The sequence below is a fragment of the Primulina tabacum genome, chromosome 18, assembly GCF_025594145.1.
Source record: "Primulina tabacum isolate GXHZ01 chromosome 18, ASM2559414v2, whole genome shotgun sequence".
Lineage (NCBI taxonomy): Eukaryota > Viridiplantae > Streptophyta > Magnoliopsida > Lamiales > Gesneriaceae > Primulina > Primulina tabacum.
Window position 1 is genome coordinate 29,290,887 of NC_134567.1, and position 12,888 is coordinate 29,303,774.

Here is a 12,888-nt window from a genome sequence, read left to right on the forward strand (position 1 = left end):
TTTAATATTTTAACAGATTCCAAACTTTCTATTACGAGTGACTTCAAAATATTTTATATATTTATTGAACATTCGTAAAAGAATCATTCAAACCTTGATCGATTCATTAATATTTGGACATGGTAAATAGCGTGGCCATTTTTGGTTTAAATATAAGTTTAAGTTTCCATGTCGCTTGAGATTAATTAAATGTAGAAAACTACGAATGATTTTAATATACAGATTTTTGGTCGGAAAGTGGCGGTCTATGCTCAACTGCTCCATTACATGTAATTGCTCCATGAAATTATATAGTTTTTTCATTTTATTTGTTTGCTGACTCATACTATTTGAATCGACAAATTATTTGATAGAAAGTTACGTGGAATAAAAATGAAAAGAAGGGTGAGAGTTTTCATTTTACATGACGAGTTAGTCGGACGAGCTGGTCCACAACTCACTGTTAGTCTGGACATAACAAACATAATCTCTTTTTAGTGTGTAGAAATTTTCAATTCAATCCACCTATTTTAGATGATGAGACGAACCTAACTAATTTCTTGTATTACTTCATGAATTGAGAAATTGTCGACTCAATCAACTTATTTTTATGAGAATAACCATTATGACATTTCTATTTGTCATGGGATTTTGACGAATGGTCTAGAATATGTATCAAACTTTAGTTATTGGGTAGAATATTTTGTGGTTATTCAATTGAAACTCATCAACTTGAATTAAATTAAAGATTTTTATATGTTATCTTTAATACTTTATCAGCATTAATTTATTAAAGATTTTAACTACTCTTGGCTTTTCTATCTTGTTACTATCAAGCATCAATTTCTTTACTTTTGATAGTATATGATAAATAATGGATGTTTCAAACTATATTATTTCGTGTGTCTTAGATTAAAAAGTAAAACTTTTTAGAGGTGATTTTTCAGAAGATTGTTTATAATTAGTTAAATAACATTATTTTGGTTATTTAGTGTGTAATTAATTTTGTAAATTATCAGAGGTTAGAATAATTCTTGTTGTTTTTTCTAAGAGAACAATCAATCTTATTCATAAATAATTTTTTAGAAAATTGATCTTTCATATTTTAACGTGTATATATTTTGTGAATTTATAGAGTAGAGATATTTTAAGAATTTTAAAAACTAATAGACTATGATACTGAAATTAATTAATCTATTAACTCCCAATCTTAATAGTATCTTTAGATATGCAAAATAATAGATTGAATCATCATTTGAAATACTAGATTTGGACCTACTTTTCTTCTATATATTAAAACAATCCCATTAGAACATAAACCTTGCATTTGTCCCTAGCCAAAAGAAAAAAGCGCGCATCCGACCACCTTAAAATTTCTCAGAAAATCAAACATTTGAATATCCACTGGTAAATTCTTGTATTGGCCAAGAATCATTGAAAAATGGCAGCAAACGATGTCCCATGTTGTGAAACTATGTTTTGGGTATATTTGGTGATAAGCGTAAATCTAGTTTGTTTTGCCGGCCTCATGTCTGGGCTAACTCTAGGACTCATGTCTCTCAGCCTCGTTGATCTCGAAGTCCTCATCAAGGCTGGTCGGCCGGAGGACAGAAAGAATGCCGGTGAGTACCCTTTTAAACGTCAAGAATTGTAATTAAATTTGACATATCTGTAGTTGTCATGCCATTTGTCTTGTTGGTTCAGCGTATCGCGAACCGTATGGTTGTTTGATCACAATCAGGACGAGTGCACAAAGATTTTCAAGTTGAATCAATCCATGTGCACTGACACGTTATTTGGTTTCAACATCTCTTGCAGAAAAGATCTACCCAATTGTAAAGAATCAGCACTTGCTACTTTGCACACTGCTTATATACAATTCCCTAGCAATGGAGGTAACTGCATGACACATAAAACATAACTTTGAATTAAATCTTTAAACCATTATTTTAACAATATATTTTTTTCTCGTGCGATATAATTAAAGGCCCTTCCAATTTTCCTTGATGCTCTTCTTCCTGCAGACTGGGGAGCCATACTGATTTCAGTTACCTTCATACTCGCATTCGGAGAGGTACATTAATTTTTTCTTCTGTTTTATTTAAAAAAATAATATAACCCGGGATACATTACGAAACTTGTATTCCAACTCCTTCATGCAAATCATAATGCATGTTTTAAATATTCTGCAATATTTCGTATTCGGACATAATCTCATGCATATCCAGAAGGGGTACTGTTGTATCCCTGTGTCCGTTCTCATATCCATACTCTAAGATTGGAACAAATTTCTCTAAGCAAGGAGAATTTCCTTTTAAGAAAAACATGGGAGCATGATTAAGTCGATTTAGTTATCCTGAAACATATGGAATAGATTGTACGTCATCCTCTCATCCTTCTTTTTTCACGCAGATTATACCTCAATCCGTGTGCTCTCGGTATGGTCTGAGTATTGGAGCAAGATTATCAGTACTAGTAAGATTGCTGGTGTTAATAGTTTTCCCTTTCTCGTACCCCATTAGCAAGCTTCTGGATTTGCTGCTTGGGAAGAGCCATTCTGCTTTATTGAGGCGTGCTGAGTTGAAAACCTTGGTTGACATGCACGGAAATGAGGTTAGGTTTGTATTTATTGATTCTAACAGTATATAGGAAATGATAATTTTTATAGACGTCAAGTTGACTACTTCCTCCTAAGAACGTATTTTAAACTACGCATCAGTATAAATGCTATGTTTCAATCATAGAGCCACACGTAGAAACAATTGCTGCCAACAAAACCCCTTATCAAAACTTGATCAGACTACTAAAAATAAGTGATCGGGTATTGACTTATTTCACAAGAGGTGACATAACTAACGGTGGAAACAAATCAAGCCAGCTCGAAAAATAAATTCCATTGATATTTGAAATTATCGAATTCGAGCCGAGTTGAACATTTTTGAACTTTTATTTCCAACCGAACTTGAGCCTAAAATATTTTGTCCCATAATTCATGAGCATATTGTGAGCTTTAATAATTTTTTTGATATAATATAATTATATTATACATAAATATATTTCACCTTTTTGAACCTTTGATTTCGAAGAATAGTTCAAATTGATCGCAAAAATTTTGAAATTTTCAGCTTCGAATCGAATTCGAATATACTTTATCAAAGCTCGAATTCTGAGTTTTGTAATTTTTCTTGATACTCGTTTGATTCAATTTGTTTACATCCATAGGCATGACCAAATATGGGTTGTTGGGGCCATCTTTCCCCAACATGGTTAAGTTATGTATAAACTCCCACAGAAAATTTTCCAAATATTAGTTTCTATAGCCATTTTTAGATGTAATGCATCGGTTATGTCAGGCTGGAAAAGGTGGAGAATTGACCCATGATGAAACAACTATAATTTCCGGAGCTTTGGACTTGACTGAGAAAACTGCTAGAGATGCAATGACACCTTTGTCTAAAGTTTTTTCACTTGATCTTAATGCTAAATTCGACAAGTACGCAGCAAGCTCTCTACCCTTTTCTCCATTCAAAGTTTACATTCTTGTATTTTCACAAATATTTGTGTCCTCAGTGATACTATGGATCTGATCATAAGCAGTGGCCACAGTCGTATACCAATATACTCGGGTTCTCCAACAAACATTGTTGGCCTCCTTCTGGTAAGCAAAACCAAGCAATCTTAACTCTCAAGTTAAACCGAAAAAAATATGGTCATTACCTTAGAAAAACACTTTCCAAAAGTTCAAACTTGTGGAAAATGGCCCATCAATAATTTTATACTTTAGTATATACCTCTAAGTAAAAACAAATCGTAATTAACATCCAATAGGCAAACGGTAAGTTGATTAACAAACTCTTATTAGCCTTTCACTTGAAAATGGTGGGCAAGTTCTTTATATTCTTTTTCCTGACCACCGTGAAAGAAAATATTGATTCGTTAGAACTTAAAGTTGGTTTTTCTGTTCTTGAAATGACAATAGGTCAAGAATTTGATCAAATGTCGCCAAGAAGTTGATTTCCCCATCCGAAATCTTACCATAAGGAGAATACCTAGGTACATCATTCCAACGTTTTATGTTTCTTCCCTCCATCAATCTTTTACCTACAAAACAGACTTCGAGATTTTCACCATATCATATCAATATGTAACCAACTCCTCTGGTTTTTTGGCATATGACAGATTCAATGAAAGTCTACCATTGTATGACATATTGAGCCAGTTTCAGAAAGGGCAGAGCCATATGGGTGTTGTTGTAAAGAATGCCAGTCATCTCAAGGATGTCGCAGAAAGTATTCCCCCCAAATCTAACGAGTTGAAACCGAACGTCAACTCCTACTTAGTCACAATAATTAGTGTTGAAAGCTTAAGTTCTTCCCCTAGTACAGATGAAGAAGTTCTTGGCATAATTACGATGGAAGATGTTCTGGAAGAACTACTACAGGTAAACTAAAATCACATTCAATTAAATTTTCCAAGTAGATGCTTTATTTTTTTTGCCTCAATCATATCTAAAACTCCTATTTCTATGTGCTTGTATGCTTTAAGGGGCCAATATTTGACGAAAAAGATGAATATGTTGACATTCACCACAAGTAAGTTAGACTCAACCTCTATCCTCTTTGATCAAATGTAGCACGATTAATCAATACCATGTACCTATGAAGTATCCTTTAGAATAACCACTTATAATTTATTTGCCATGGCTTTTTTTCTGTTTCCTAAAATACTCCTCTATTATTTTGATTTTTATCTACTTTAGTTTTTTCTTCATTTTTAAAAGACTGAACCATTTACTAATGAACACATAAAATTTTTATCATACAAGTATTTAATCTCTTCATGTGTTTGTTTCACTCCCTAAAATACGCATCACTTTAATAATGATACACTTTGATGTTTAAAATATCAATATTATATACATAAAATCATTAGACTTGGTTAAGAATTCCCTCTTCATGTGTACCACAGGATAGAGATGAATATATTAACTCCAGTTAAATTTGGACCCAAGTTTCCGGGAATGGCATCATCTTCTCACCTGAATTGGCGAAGCCCAACTGGATCTCCCTATTCTTCTAGCCATCAGACACCACTTTCATATAATCAAACGGCTACCACACGTTCGCCACTCTGGTATCATCAAACAGCCACAACACGTTCACCACTCTCTCCGTATATTCAATCACCTGATACTAGACCAAGTCTTTCTCCATCATCAGGAAACTCAGTGGCAAATTCTACAAATGGGATGGCTCGCCCTCGATGCGGATCACCATCCACCTATCAGGTCAGATAAAATATATTTAGAGGAAGAGTGGTATCCAGAAATGGAAGCTTTCAATTGAAAGTAGAAATACTTCAATCAAACTTGACCAAATCTTTATATGAATTCTAGTAAGTCAAATATAAAATAATAAAAATTTTGTAAATAGAGAATGCACTACAGAGATTATCTTCATGTCATGAACACGTATATCCTTGACACAATGGTCAAACGGAAAAACATAATTGACTCTCTTTTAATTTAAAATACAATCATCACCCTTAAAATAGGTTAAGTTTTGGGGGATAAATATATACAGTAGAAAGTCTATTATCCTAACACTAAATCACAAGAAAATTACATCAAATTGAGTATAATGTAAAGCCAATTACGTAAGTTGATTATGTGATGTGATTTCCAACATAATTCCTAAGTATCTAAAGTGCAAAATACATATGCATTCTTACCAGCTTAACCGCAAATCTAGGTATGTTAACTTTACATAGTTTCTTAATTAATGTATGCTAAGGATGACAAAACTTCATTAAGAGTAATTGCATCCCATTCTGTTGTTTAAATCAGGTTTCGAGGAAATCATATGAGAAGCTGAGAAAGCCGGGCAGTTGATAATTCCCCAGATGTTAGGAAGATTACGCTAGCTATTGACATCAAGCTTTGTCAATTGTCAGGATTATTTCCTGTGATATTTTGAAGCCGACAATTTAAAAGCAAAAATCTTGGTTGTAACTTTGTGGTACTTATTTAACTTAACAAAACATTCTATAGCCACAAATCTGTATCAACACTACCTGCTGCTTTTGACTTTGTACACAACAAGAATCACCGCTGTGCTAGACTAATAGGTAATATATACAGCACTTTGACACAGATAGATACATAGAAAAGTTTCAACACACTAAAATGAGCATGAAGTTAAAAAAAAATATTCATGCGAAGGTGAGAGATTGACTATTTTGTGCTGCTAGATGATCCCTCTGGTTGCAATATCATAAAGATCCAATCTTTGCATAAACAGACAGTAAACAGCACCCAGTGGCATAGAATTTGGTTTCCCAAAAGTTGGAGATGTCTGGTTTGACTCGGTAGGCAAATGTATTTTATCTTCTTTTATTTTATTGTATAAAGACTACAATTGTGGGGCAATAAATATCCTTTAGCAATATTCCAATCAACTCATAGTGAGAATTTTTTTAGCATAAAACAGAACCATTCATCTGTCTGGATAAGATTTCAACGCATCAATAATGACAAATTGTGCGCGCACACATTTCTTTCGAAAATATTGACATACAACAAACTGGAAGAAAAGCCATGAAAACTCTCACCATTCTCCAACAAATCACACTCCCACACACAACAAAACCATTTCCATGGTCGCAAAGCAACCCAAATCTCCATCATAACCGCCGTGGGTTGCCATTCCCACAACCAAGAACATGGAGGGTGCACGGCGAAGCAAAGGGGTTCACCGGAAAGTCAGACCCATACAAAAGACAGCCCAAGAATAAAGAAATCCCTGCAAGAAAAGGTAAAACAACTGGAAGAAGCAGCAGAGACTACGAAGAAGCTGATGATAAAATACCTGAAATTGTGTGGAAGAGAATGATTTCAAGAATCTTGTCGTACGTAGGCGTGCCATTGTTAACGGGTTTCGCTTCGCTGCAAGCTTTTAGCATAATAAAGAACAAAAACTGTGGGATGTACCGATTTGGCTGCCATATTTGACGACTTTGATCACCTTTGGAGCTTCAGCACTTGGGATAGCTTTTGGCAGTCTCTCAACGAGTCTGGATCCAGATGAAGAAGGCTCGATCTTGGGGCTTGAACAGTTGGAGAAAAATTGGACTGAAGTGTGGAAGGAAGAAGATGAGAGTGGCGAAACATGACTTTCCATTTCGAGTGCTTGATTTACATCTCAATTTCATGGACCTATCATTTTTGGGTTTCGATTTTCGAATCAGAGTTGAATTAATATAAAATCTCACATTTGATTATTGGAACGTTGCTAGAATCTGTAAGAATTTAATGTCAATCTTGGGTTTTGTTCTAATATGGATTCGAGTTCACGTCTTACACCAGCGTTCCAGGAAGAGTGATGACATTGACATATTATGCTCAAGCTATTGCCGTACGATTGAATCATTCGGTCCTCCAATATATATAAATATTATATATATATATATATATACACACGATTGAATAATTCGGTCCTCCAATATATATATATATATATATATTTATATTTAAATAAATTTATTTTATGTGTTTAAAATAAATATATATATTTATAATTTTATATATTAACATATTTTAATTTGAGATAATATTTTTTTTGTTTTTAAATATTAATAATATAAAATTAAAAAATAATTTATTAATTTTTAAATGATTCTATGGTATGATGATTAAAATTTAAAAATTATTTAATTTTAGTACGGTCCAACAAAAACGAGGTAAATGAGATTCTACTTATGTGGGCACTACTTTTACTTCATTTCAACGGGTAAGATCTTGTCATACGTACAATTTCAAAAAAAAATTGAGTCCTATATATACATAGATAAATCTTGATCATTCATCCATGAGAGGTAATGCCCAAAAACGAGGCGGTGTAAAGTGAAACAGGATAGATCCAAAATTGGGCCAAAGCTGACCCCAAACCCATCTTCATTTCATAAGTTGAAGCTAACCGGCAACCTTAGCAGAAACCCTCACTGGCTATTACTTTTATTTTTATAGAAATCAGAAGAATCGGTCCAGCCGGTTAATATTTGCTTTTAGTGGAAAAGTGGGCTTTACTGAGAATAAAGGGTGCCTGCTCAGCTTAGCAACCAAGCAGAAAACCGAAACCAAACTGGAAGCTCATACAGGCATGGCTTTGCCGAACCTCGGCTCGTTATCATCTCCTACGGATGCGGTTGCGGCCTCCAGTACGACGTTGTCTCAGGACGACTCGAACAGGAAGGTCCGAAAACAGTACACGATTTCCAAGTCACGAGAGAGCTGGACCGAACCCGAGCACGACAAGTTTATGGAAGCCATTCAGCTGTGAGCAAGAAATTTTGGATTTGGCATTTATTGATTCGTGTTTTGTTTTACCGATTTACGTGGATTAGAGTTTGGTTCGGGTGAATTTGACCGAGACTGTGCCAAGGAATTTTAAGTTGGTTAGATTTTCTTTAGATTTCATGAATTAAGTTTTATATGTGAGTACTTTCATTAGGCAAGTACTGTATGGCCAAATTCTCTTTGCTTTCTGTTTTTTGTCTTCCGACCTTTGTAACTGTGCTTTGATCAGGTAGTAGAAGGAGCGATTATCTGTATTTTGGCTGTTTATTTGTCTTCTTGAGACGCATGATTTCATATGTTTTGATCGAGGGTATTGCTATACTCAAGGTTTACTTAATATATGATTACGGTGACCTTCAAGGGTGCGAGTGAGTGGAGAGGGTAATACATTGTTTTCAACTGCGTTCAAAATTGTTGTGTGGCTGCTGATCTGCTAATCCTGCAGCAAGATGTCGGCTTACTCTTTGATGAACCAAACGTCCAAACCATAATTTTACATTCTTGCTCTGTATTGTTCCTTTATTTGCTATTGGTTCGATTTACAAAATATTTGAGCCCTTATCATAAACACAGCTTTGATCGTGATTGGAAGAAGATTGAAGCATTCATTGGATCAAAGAGTGTCATTCAGGTAACTTCTAAATTCGTACAATTATTTAATTAGTAATTACCCTGTCTCGCCTGTTTGAATGACTGTTACTTTTATTTCTTGTTGAATTAACTCCCCAACTCCTAAGCATGACATGTACATATTCTACGGGCACATTTTCTTTCAAAGGATAGGTTCTGAGGGCGAGCACTTCAGAAAGACCAGCTGAATTCAATCTACTTAATCATAACCTGGTTTCTGAACTGGGAATTCTTTTTGAATATGTGTTTTTGACATGTATAAAGTTTGTATATAAGGAGTTTCATTATATTTTTCATGGGATACAGAATTTTAGACTCAGCATCAGAGGAACGTTGACTCACCGAGGGACTGGAGCTTAAATAACTCATTCAGAACACTTTTTAAAATATTACGTGGTACGATTAGGTCAAATAAGCCTTTCTGGAATAAATATCCAGCTGCTTGTGAACCTTCAGGTACTGTTTTATTGTTGGAAGCTTTAGAGAAATATGCCTTAGACTAGGACCTCTATCAAAATTACTGGGATACACCTAGATTTGTTAGTGACTCCTGATAAGCAGGCAGAGAGAGATGCTGTCAACGGAGCTTTTCCGGCCATATCAACTGGATTATAATTTTCCTGGCTCTGCCAGATACATTTCCTGTGTTTGTACTTATTGGATTTACCACGTGAACTTCAATTACATAATTGAAACAATTGTTTTGGAGTTTACTTTCTGGTAACAAGAAAATAACATTTCTGTTGATATTGGTTTTTTGACATCTTTCCACTTTCCAATTTCTGTGTGAAGATTTTTTTTTTTTGAGTGACGTGATATAAAATGAATCATATTTTTGTAGATTCGCAGTCATGCACAGAAGTATTTTATGAAAGTTCAAAAGAGTGGGATCAAGGAACATCTACCTCCACCTCGGCCAAAAAGGAAAGCTGTTCATCCTTATCCACAGAAAGCTTCAAAAATTTGTAAGAGCGGATTGATTTTCTCTAATCCTGTTGGGAGTGGGTTTGAAATTAGTATAAAACTCTGCCATGTATTGTAAGCTCAGCAGTGGGGGGTGTTTTGCGACCTATGTCATCTCCCCAAGCATCCTCTCTTGTGCCTGATACTGGATCTGTAAGTAGGCCAGATTCTTCAGCTTCGCTTAGGCATTCTGATATGGCTGCCTCCCTACCTTGCTTGCTTGACAATTCTGTAAAAAAAGGTGTTCTTAATCTTATGTACAAATAAAGATACCCTATTCCATGATTCGAAGACTTTTGCATTACATCTCTGAATATGAATTTATGTTGTTGCAGGTGATGTCAGATCTGGTGGACAGTCACTGCCTGGTATTTACTGTTGCTGTGGAAGTGACAGCAGTCCAAGGGCTAAGCCAACAGGTAAGATATTCCACTGATAATTTAAGTTTTTAAGAATAAAGTTGTCGAGGCATTGTGCTCCTTGAGCTGTAATGGTTGAGTGCTTATGCTTAATCACGTGTATCTTGTGCCAATTCGTAAACAATTAGGTGGTATTTGATTATCGTCACATTAAGTGTTACACAATAGTGAAAATTTATATGGTTTGAAGTGCCGACACTCTCAAATATATTTTCAAATGAGTTTTTTTTACCTGGCTCCAAACTGTCTTGTCCGGTTCCTTTCTATGCACGCATCTGCTTAATAGCTATTTTTTCGTGTACAAACATGAAAACTTCTTGATGTTTTTCACTTTTCTGATTCCATCTCTAATGGATGTAATCTTCATTAATTGCTTATTTTGCTGGCTGCTTTCTGGTTATTACTGTTATTAATGCATCGATTGTTTTCGGTTTTTATTGCAGTTCTTCCTGATTTTGCTCAAGTGTATAACTTCATAGGCAGTATCTTTGACCCAAATGTGACCGGACATTTACAGAAATTGAAGAAGATGGATCAAATTGACATCGAAACTGTATGATTTTCAAGCATGACATTTGTGCATCTCGTTGCTTCATCATTATGTGGTAGAAACTTGAAACCATTAATTTTTGGTGTGAAGCAAAATCTATGGACGCATCATCTAAATCCTTAGGACTAAACTGTTGGAAAGGAATGAAGATATGATGTCTGATCTTGTACTGATGCTCAAATTTTTTTTGTTCTGTTTGTTACAGTTGGAACGTACATTCTGACTTCAAAGCTACTCTTTTTACTCTGTTTGGTTTGTTTCTCTTGTAACATGCCTAATTTATGCCCAAAAAAAAAATCTTTTAATGAAGTTTAAACATAATATCTTTACTCAGATGTTATATTTCAAAATAACCCCTACTCTTTTAAAGCTTGTAAAACAAGCTGCAAAAGGAAATTATATTCTGGTCCTTACTGCGGTCTGAGATGTCAGAAATAGTGTTATTTCCCTTACCAGTATAATTTGATGATCTTTATTAACTCTATATACCCTTGACATATGCTATAATTTTTACTGATTTGTTTCTTTTTTTCCCGGACTCGTTAACAGGTTTTATTGTTGATGAGAAATCTCTCCATCAATTTATCCAGTCCTGATTTTGAGGATCATGTAAGAACTATGTAGTCCGAGAATCACCGTATTAAGTCTCCTTTCTCTAATCTTCTGTTGTTGAGCAATTACTTCTAATGAAGTTTCCTACGACTTTTTACTGCCATATTATTAACATATAATGCAACGATGGACTCGTGAATATGGAATGGCAGTGGGGGGAAGAGTTATATAATAAGAAACTTTTTTGTGAGACACAAAAAAATAGAAAAAAATTGATGGAGCAAAGCCCGTGTATCAGAGAGTTAACTGTAAAATTTGAGTAAATTTTCACCAGAAGTAGGGAATGGGGTTGCACTTATCCCGTTTTCTGCTCCATTGGCCCTGGTGCTATGGCACGCTCGATCCATCTCTGTTTCTAATTACATGGAATGTAACCATTGTGATATATTCTTGCAGAGACGATTACTTTCAACCCACGAGATCGACAAAAGGGACAGTGCCTACGATGCAATAAAATATATCCGTACTGATCAATTTGACGATTCGACATAATGTGGTACTCCTTTGGCGGTTCGTTTTTTGAAATTATGATATTGGGGGAATGATGCTTATGATTTTTAATTAAAAACCAAAACGTGCTCATTTTAGCAGGTCAGGACCTTGGCTTGGCGCTACGGGTATTGGATTGTATAAAGTAAGGCAAAATCCAGTGTTTGTGAGCATATTTTCTTTTGGTTAGGCAGTTCTCATGTCCTCGCGTGTTGTACATAGTAACTGTACAATAAAAGGTGAAGGAGGACTAGTGTTAGCTTATTTCTTAGGTTGGACTTGGGGTGCAAACAAATGAAATCGATTTGAACACTGATAGTGTTATGAACAAACTATTTGAGCTCATACCCGGCTCAACTGTGTTAAAGATTCGAGCCCTGTTCATTTGATTCAGACTTGATTATCGAGTTTTATGATAGCAAGAGTCGGGCCTGTAATTTGTTTTAATTTTAAACAGTTATAGATTAATAATTAGTAGATAATTGAATGTAGCGGCCAACGAGAATGGTCCATGAACTGTCCAACAAAATATTTTAAGCTCGAAATGGTGTGCACCCCAAGCACTGAGTAAACTAGGCAAAAGTGTACCGAGTTTCATATTGTGTTGTAAGGTTGGAAGAAGATGTGGCACTGTATAATTCAGTATCAAAACCATGAGAAGGATTGTGTTGCGGGAAAGCAAGTAATAAAATGTGGAATGTAATGCAATTTTTGGTCGGTCCTGTTTTCTAGATTTTATGCAATAAAATGTATTTCTAGTTACTTTGCATGAAATGTACAACACCTTGTGTGATATACCTTTGCTTCTTGTTCGATAGTTGGATAATATTTGATCCGTGACAAAAATTTGTGTGAGACGGTCTTATAAGTCGTATTTTGTGAGACGGATCTCT

The 12,888-nt window shown here is 34.9% G+C and overlaps 3 protein-coding genes across 7 annotated transcripts; all 3 read left to right on the top strand.

Annotated features, from left to right (window-relative positions):
• Positions 1-1,311: 1,311 nt before the first annotated feature.
• LOC142532965 (DUF21 domain-containing protein At5g52790-like) lies at positions 1,312-4,575 on the top strand. The gene is made up of 8 exons (XM_075639532.1): positions 1,312-1,601; positions 1,798-1,874; positions 1,967-2,053; positions 2,392-2,592; positions 3,333-3,472; positions 3,550-3,637; positions 3,959-4,420; positions 4,525-4,575. Exons 1-8 carry the CDS (start codon positions 1,421-1,423, stop codon positions 4,573-4,575), a joined length of 1,287 nt encoding a protein of 428 aa, XP_075495647.1. The 5' UTR covers positions 1,312-1,420.
• A 704-nt stretch (positions 4,576-5,279) lies between these two features.
• LOC142532968 (uncharacterized protein PAM68-like) lies at positions 5,280-7,345 on the top strand. Its single transcript, XM_075639538.1, is given in 2 exon segments — positions 5,280-6,938; positions 6,941-7,345. Coding segments are annotated over 2 exon segments (573 nt in total). The 5' UTR covers positions 5,280-6,574; the 3' UTR covers positions 7,150-7,345.
• Positions 7,346-7,883: 538 nt separating this feature from the next.
• Positions 7,884-12,583, top strand: LOC142532966 (protein REVEILLE 6-like). Of its 5 annotated transcripts, none has more exons than XM_075639536.1 (9): positions 7,894-8,311; positions 8,906-8,963; positions 9,804-9,927; positions 10,014-10,166; positions 10,261-10,344; positions 10,788-10,897; positions 11,444-11,503; positions 11,903-12,002; positions 12,098-12,583. In XM_075639536.1, the coding sequence occupies exons 1-8, from the start codon at positions 8,136-8,138 to the stop codon at positions 11,996-11,998; spliced, it is 861 nt and encodes a 286-aa protein (XP_075495651.1). In that variant the 5' UTR covers positions 7,894-8,135; the 3' UTR covers positions 11,999-12,002; positions 12,098-12,583. The 5 variants fall into 5 exon arrangements, with proteins under 5 accessions (XP_075495652.1, XP_075495651.1, XP_075495650.1 ...); XM_075639535.1 differs by having other exon boundaries at positions 7,896-8,311; positions 10,011-10,166; positions 12,095-12,583; XM_075639534.1 differs by having other exon boundaries at positions 7,897-8,311; positions 10,011-10,166; positions 11,903-12,016.
• The last annotated feature ends 305 nt before the right edge of the window (positions 12,584-12,888 follow it).

What these genes read in the sequence shown, in the direction of transcription:
- LOC142532966 (XM_075639535.1), top strand. Translation starts at nt 8,136, where the DNA reads ATGGCTTTGCCGAACCTCGGCTCGTTATCATCTCCTACGGATGCGGTT. An exon ending in ATCAAATTGACATCGAAACT is followed by an intron (nt 10,898 to 11,443) that starts GTATGATTTTCA and finishes ACTCGTTAACAG; the next exon opens with GTTTTATTGTTGATGAGAAA. An exon ending in GTCCTGATTTTGAGGATCAT is followed by an intron (nt 11,504 to 11,902) that starts GTAAGAACTATG and finishes ATATTCTTGCAG; the next exon opens with AGACGATTACTTTCAACCCA.
- LOC142532965 (XM_075639532.1), top strand. Translation starts at nt 1,421, where the DNA reads ATGGCAGCAAACGATGTCCCATGTTGTGAAACTATGTTTTGGGTATAT. An exon ending in TCATACTCGCATTCGGAGAG is followed by an intron (nt 2,054 to 2,391) that starts GTACATTAATTT and finishes TTTTTCACGCAG; the next exon opens with ATTATACCTCAATCCGTGTG. An exon ending in TTGACATGCACGGAAATGAG is followed by an intron (nt 2,593 to 3,332) that starts GTTAGGTTTGTA and finishes CGGTTATGTCAG; the next exon opens with GCTGGAAAAGGTGGAGAATT.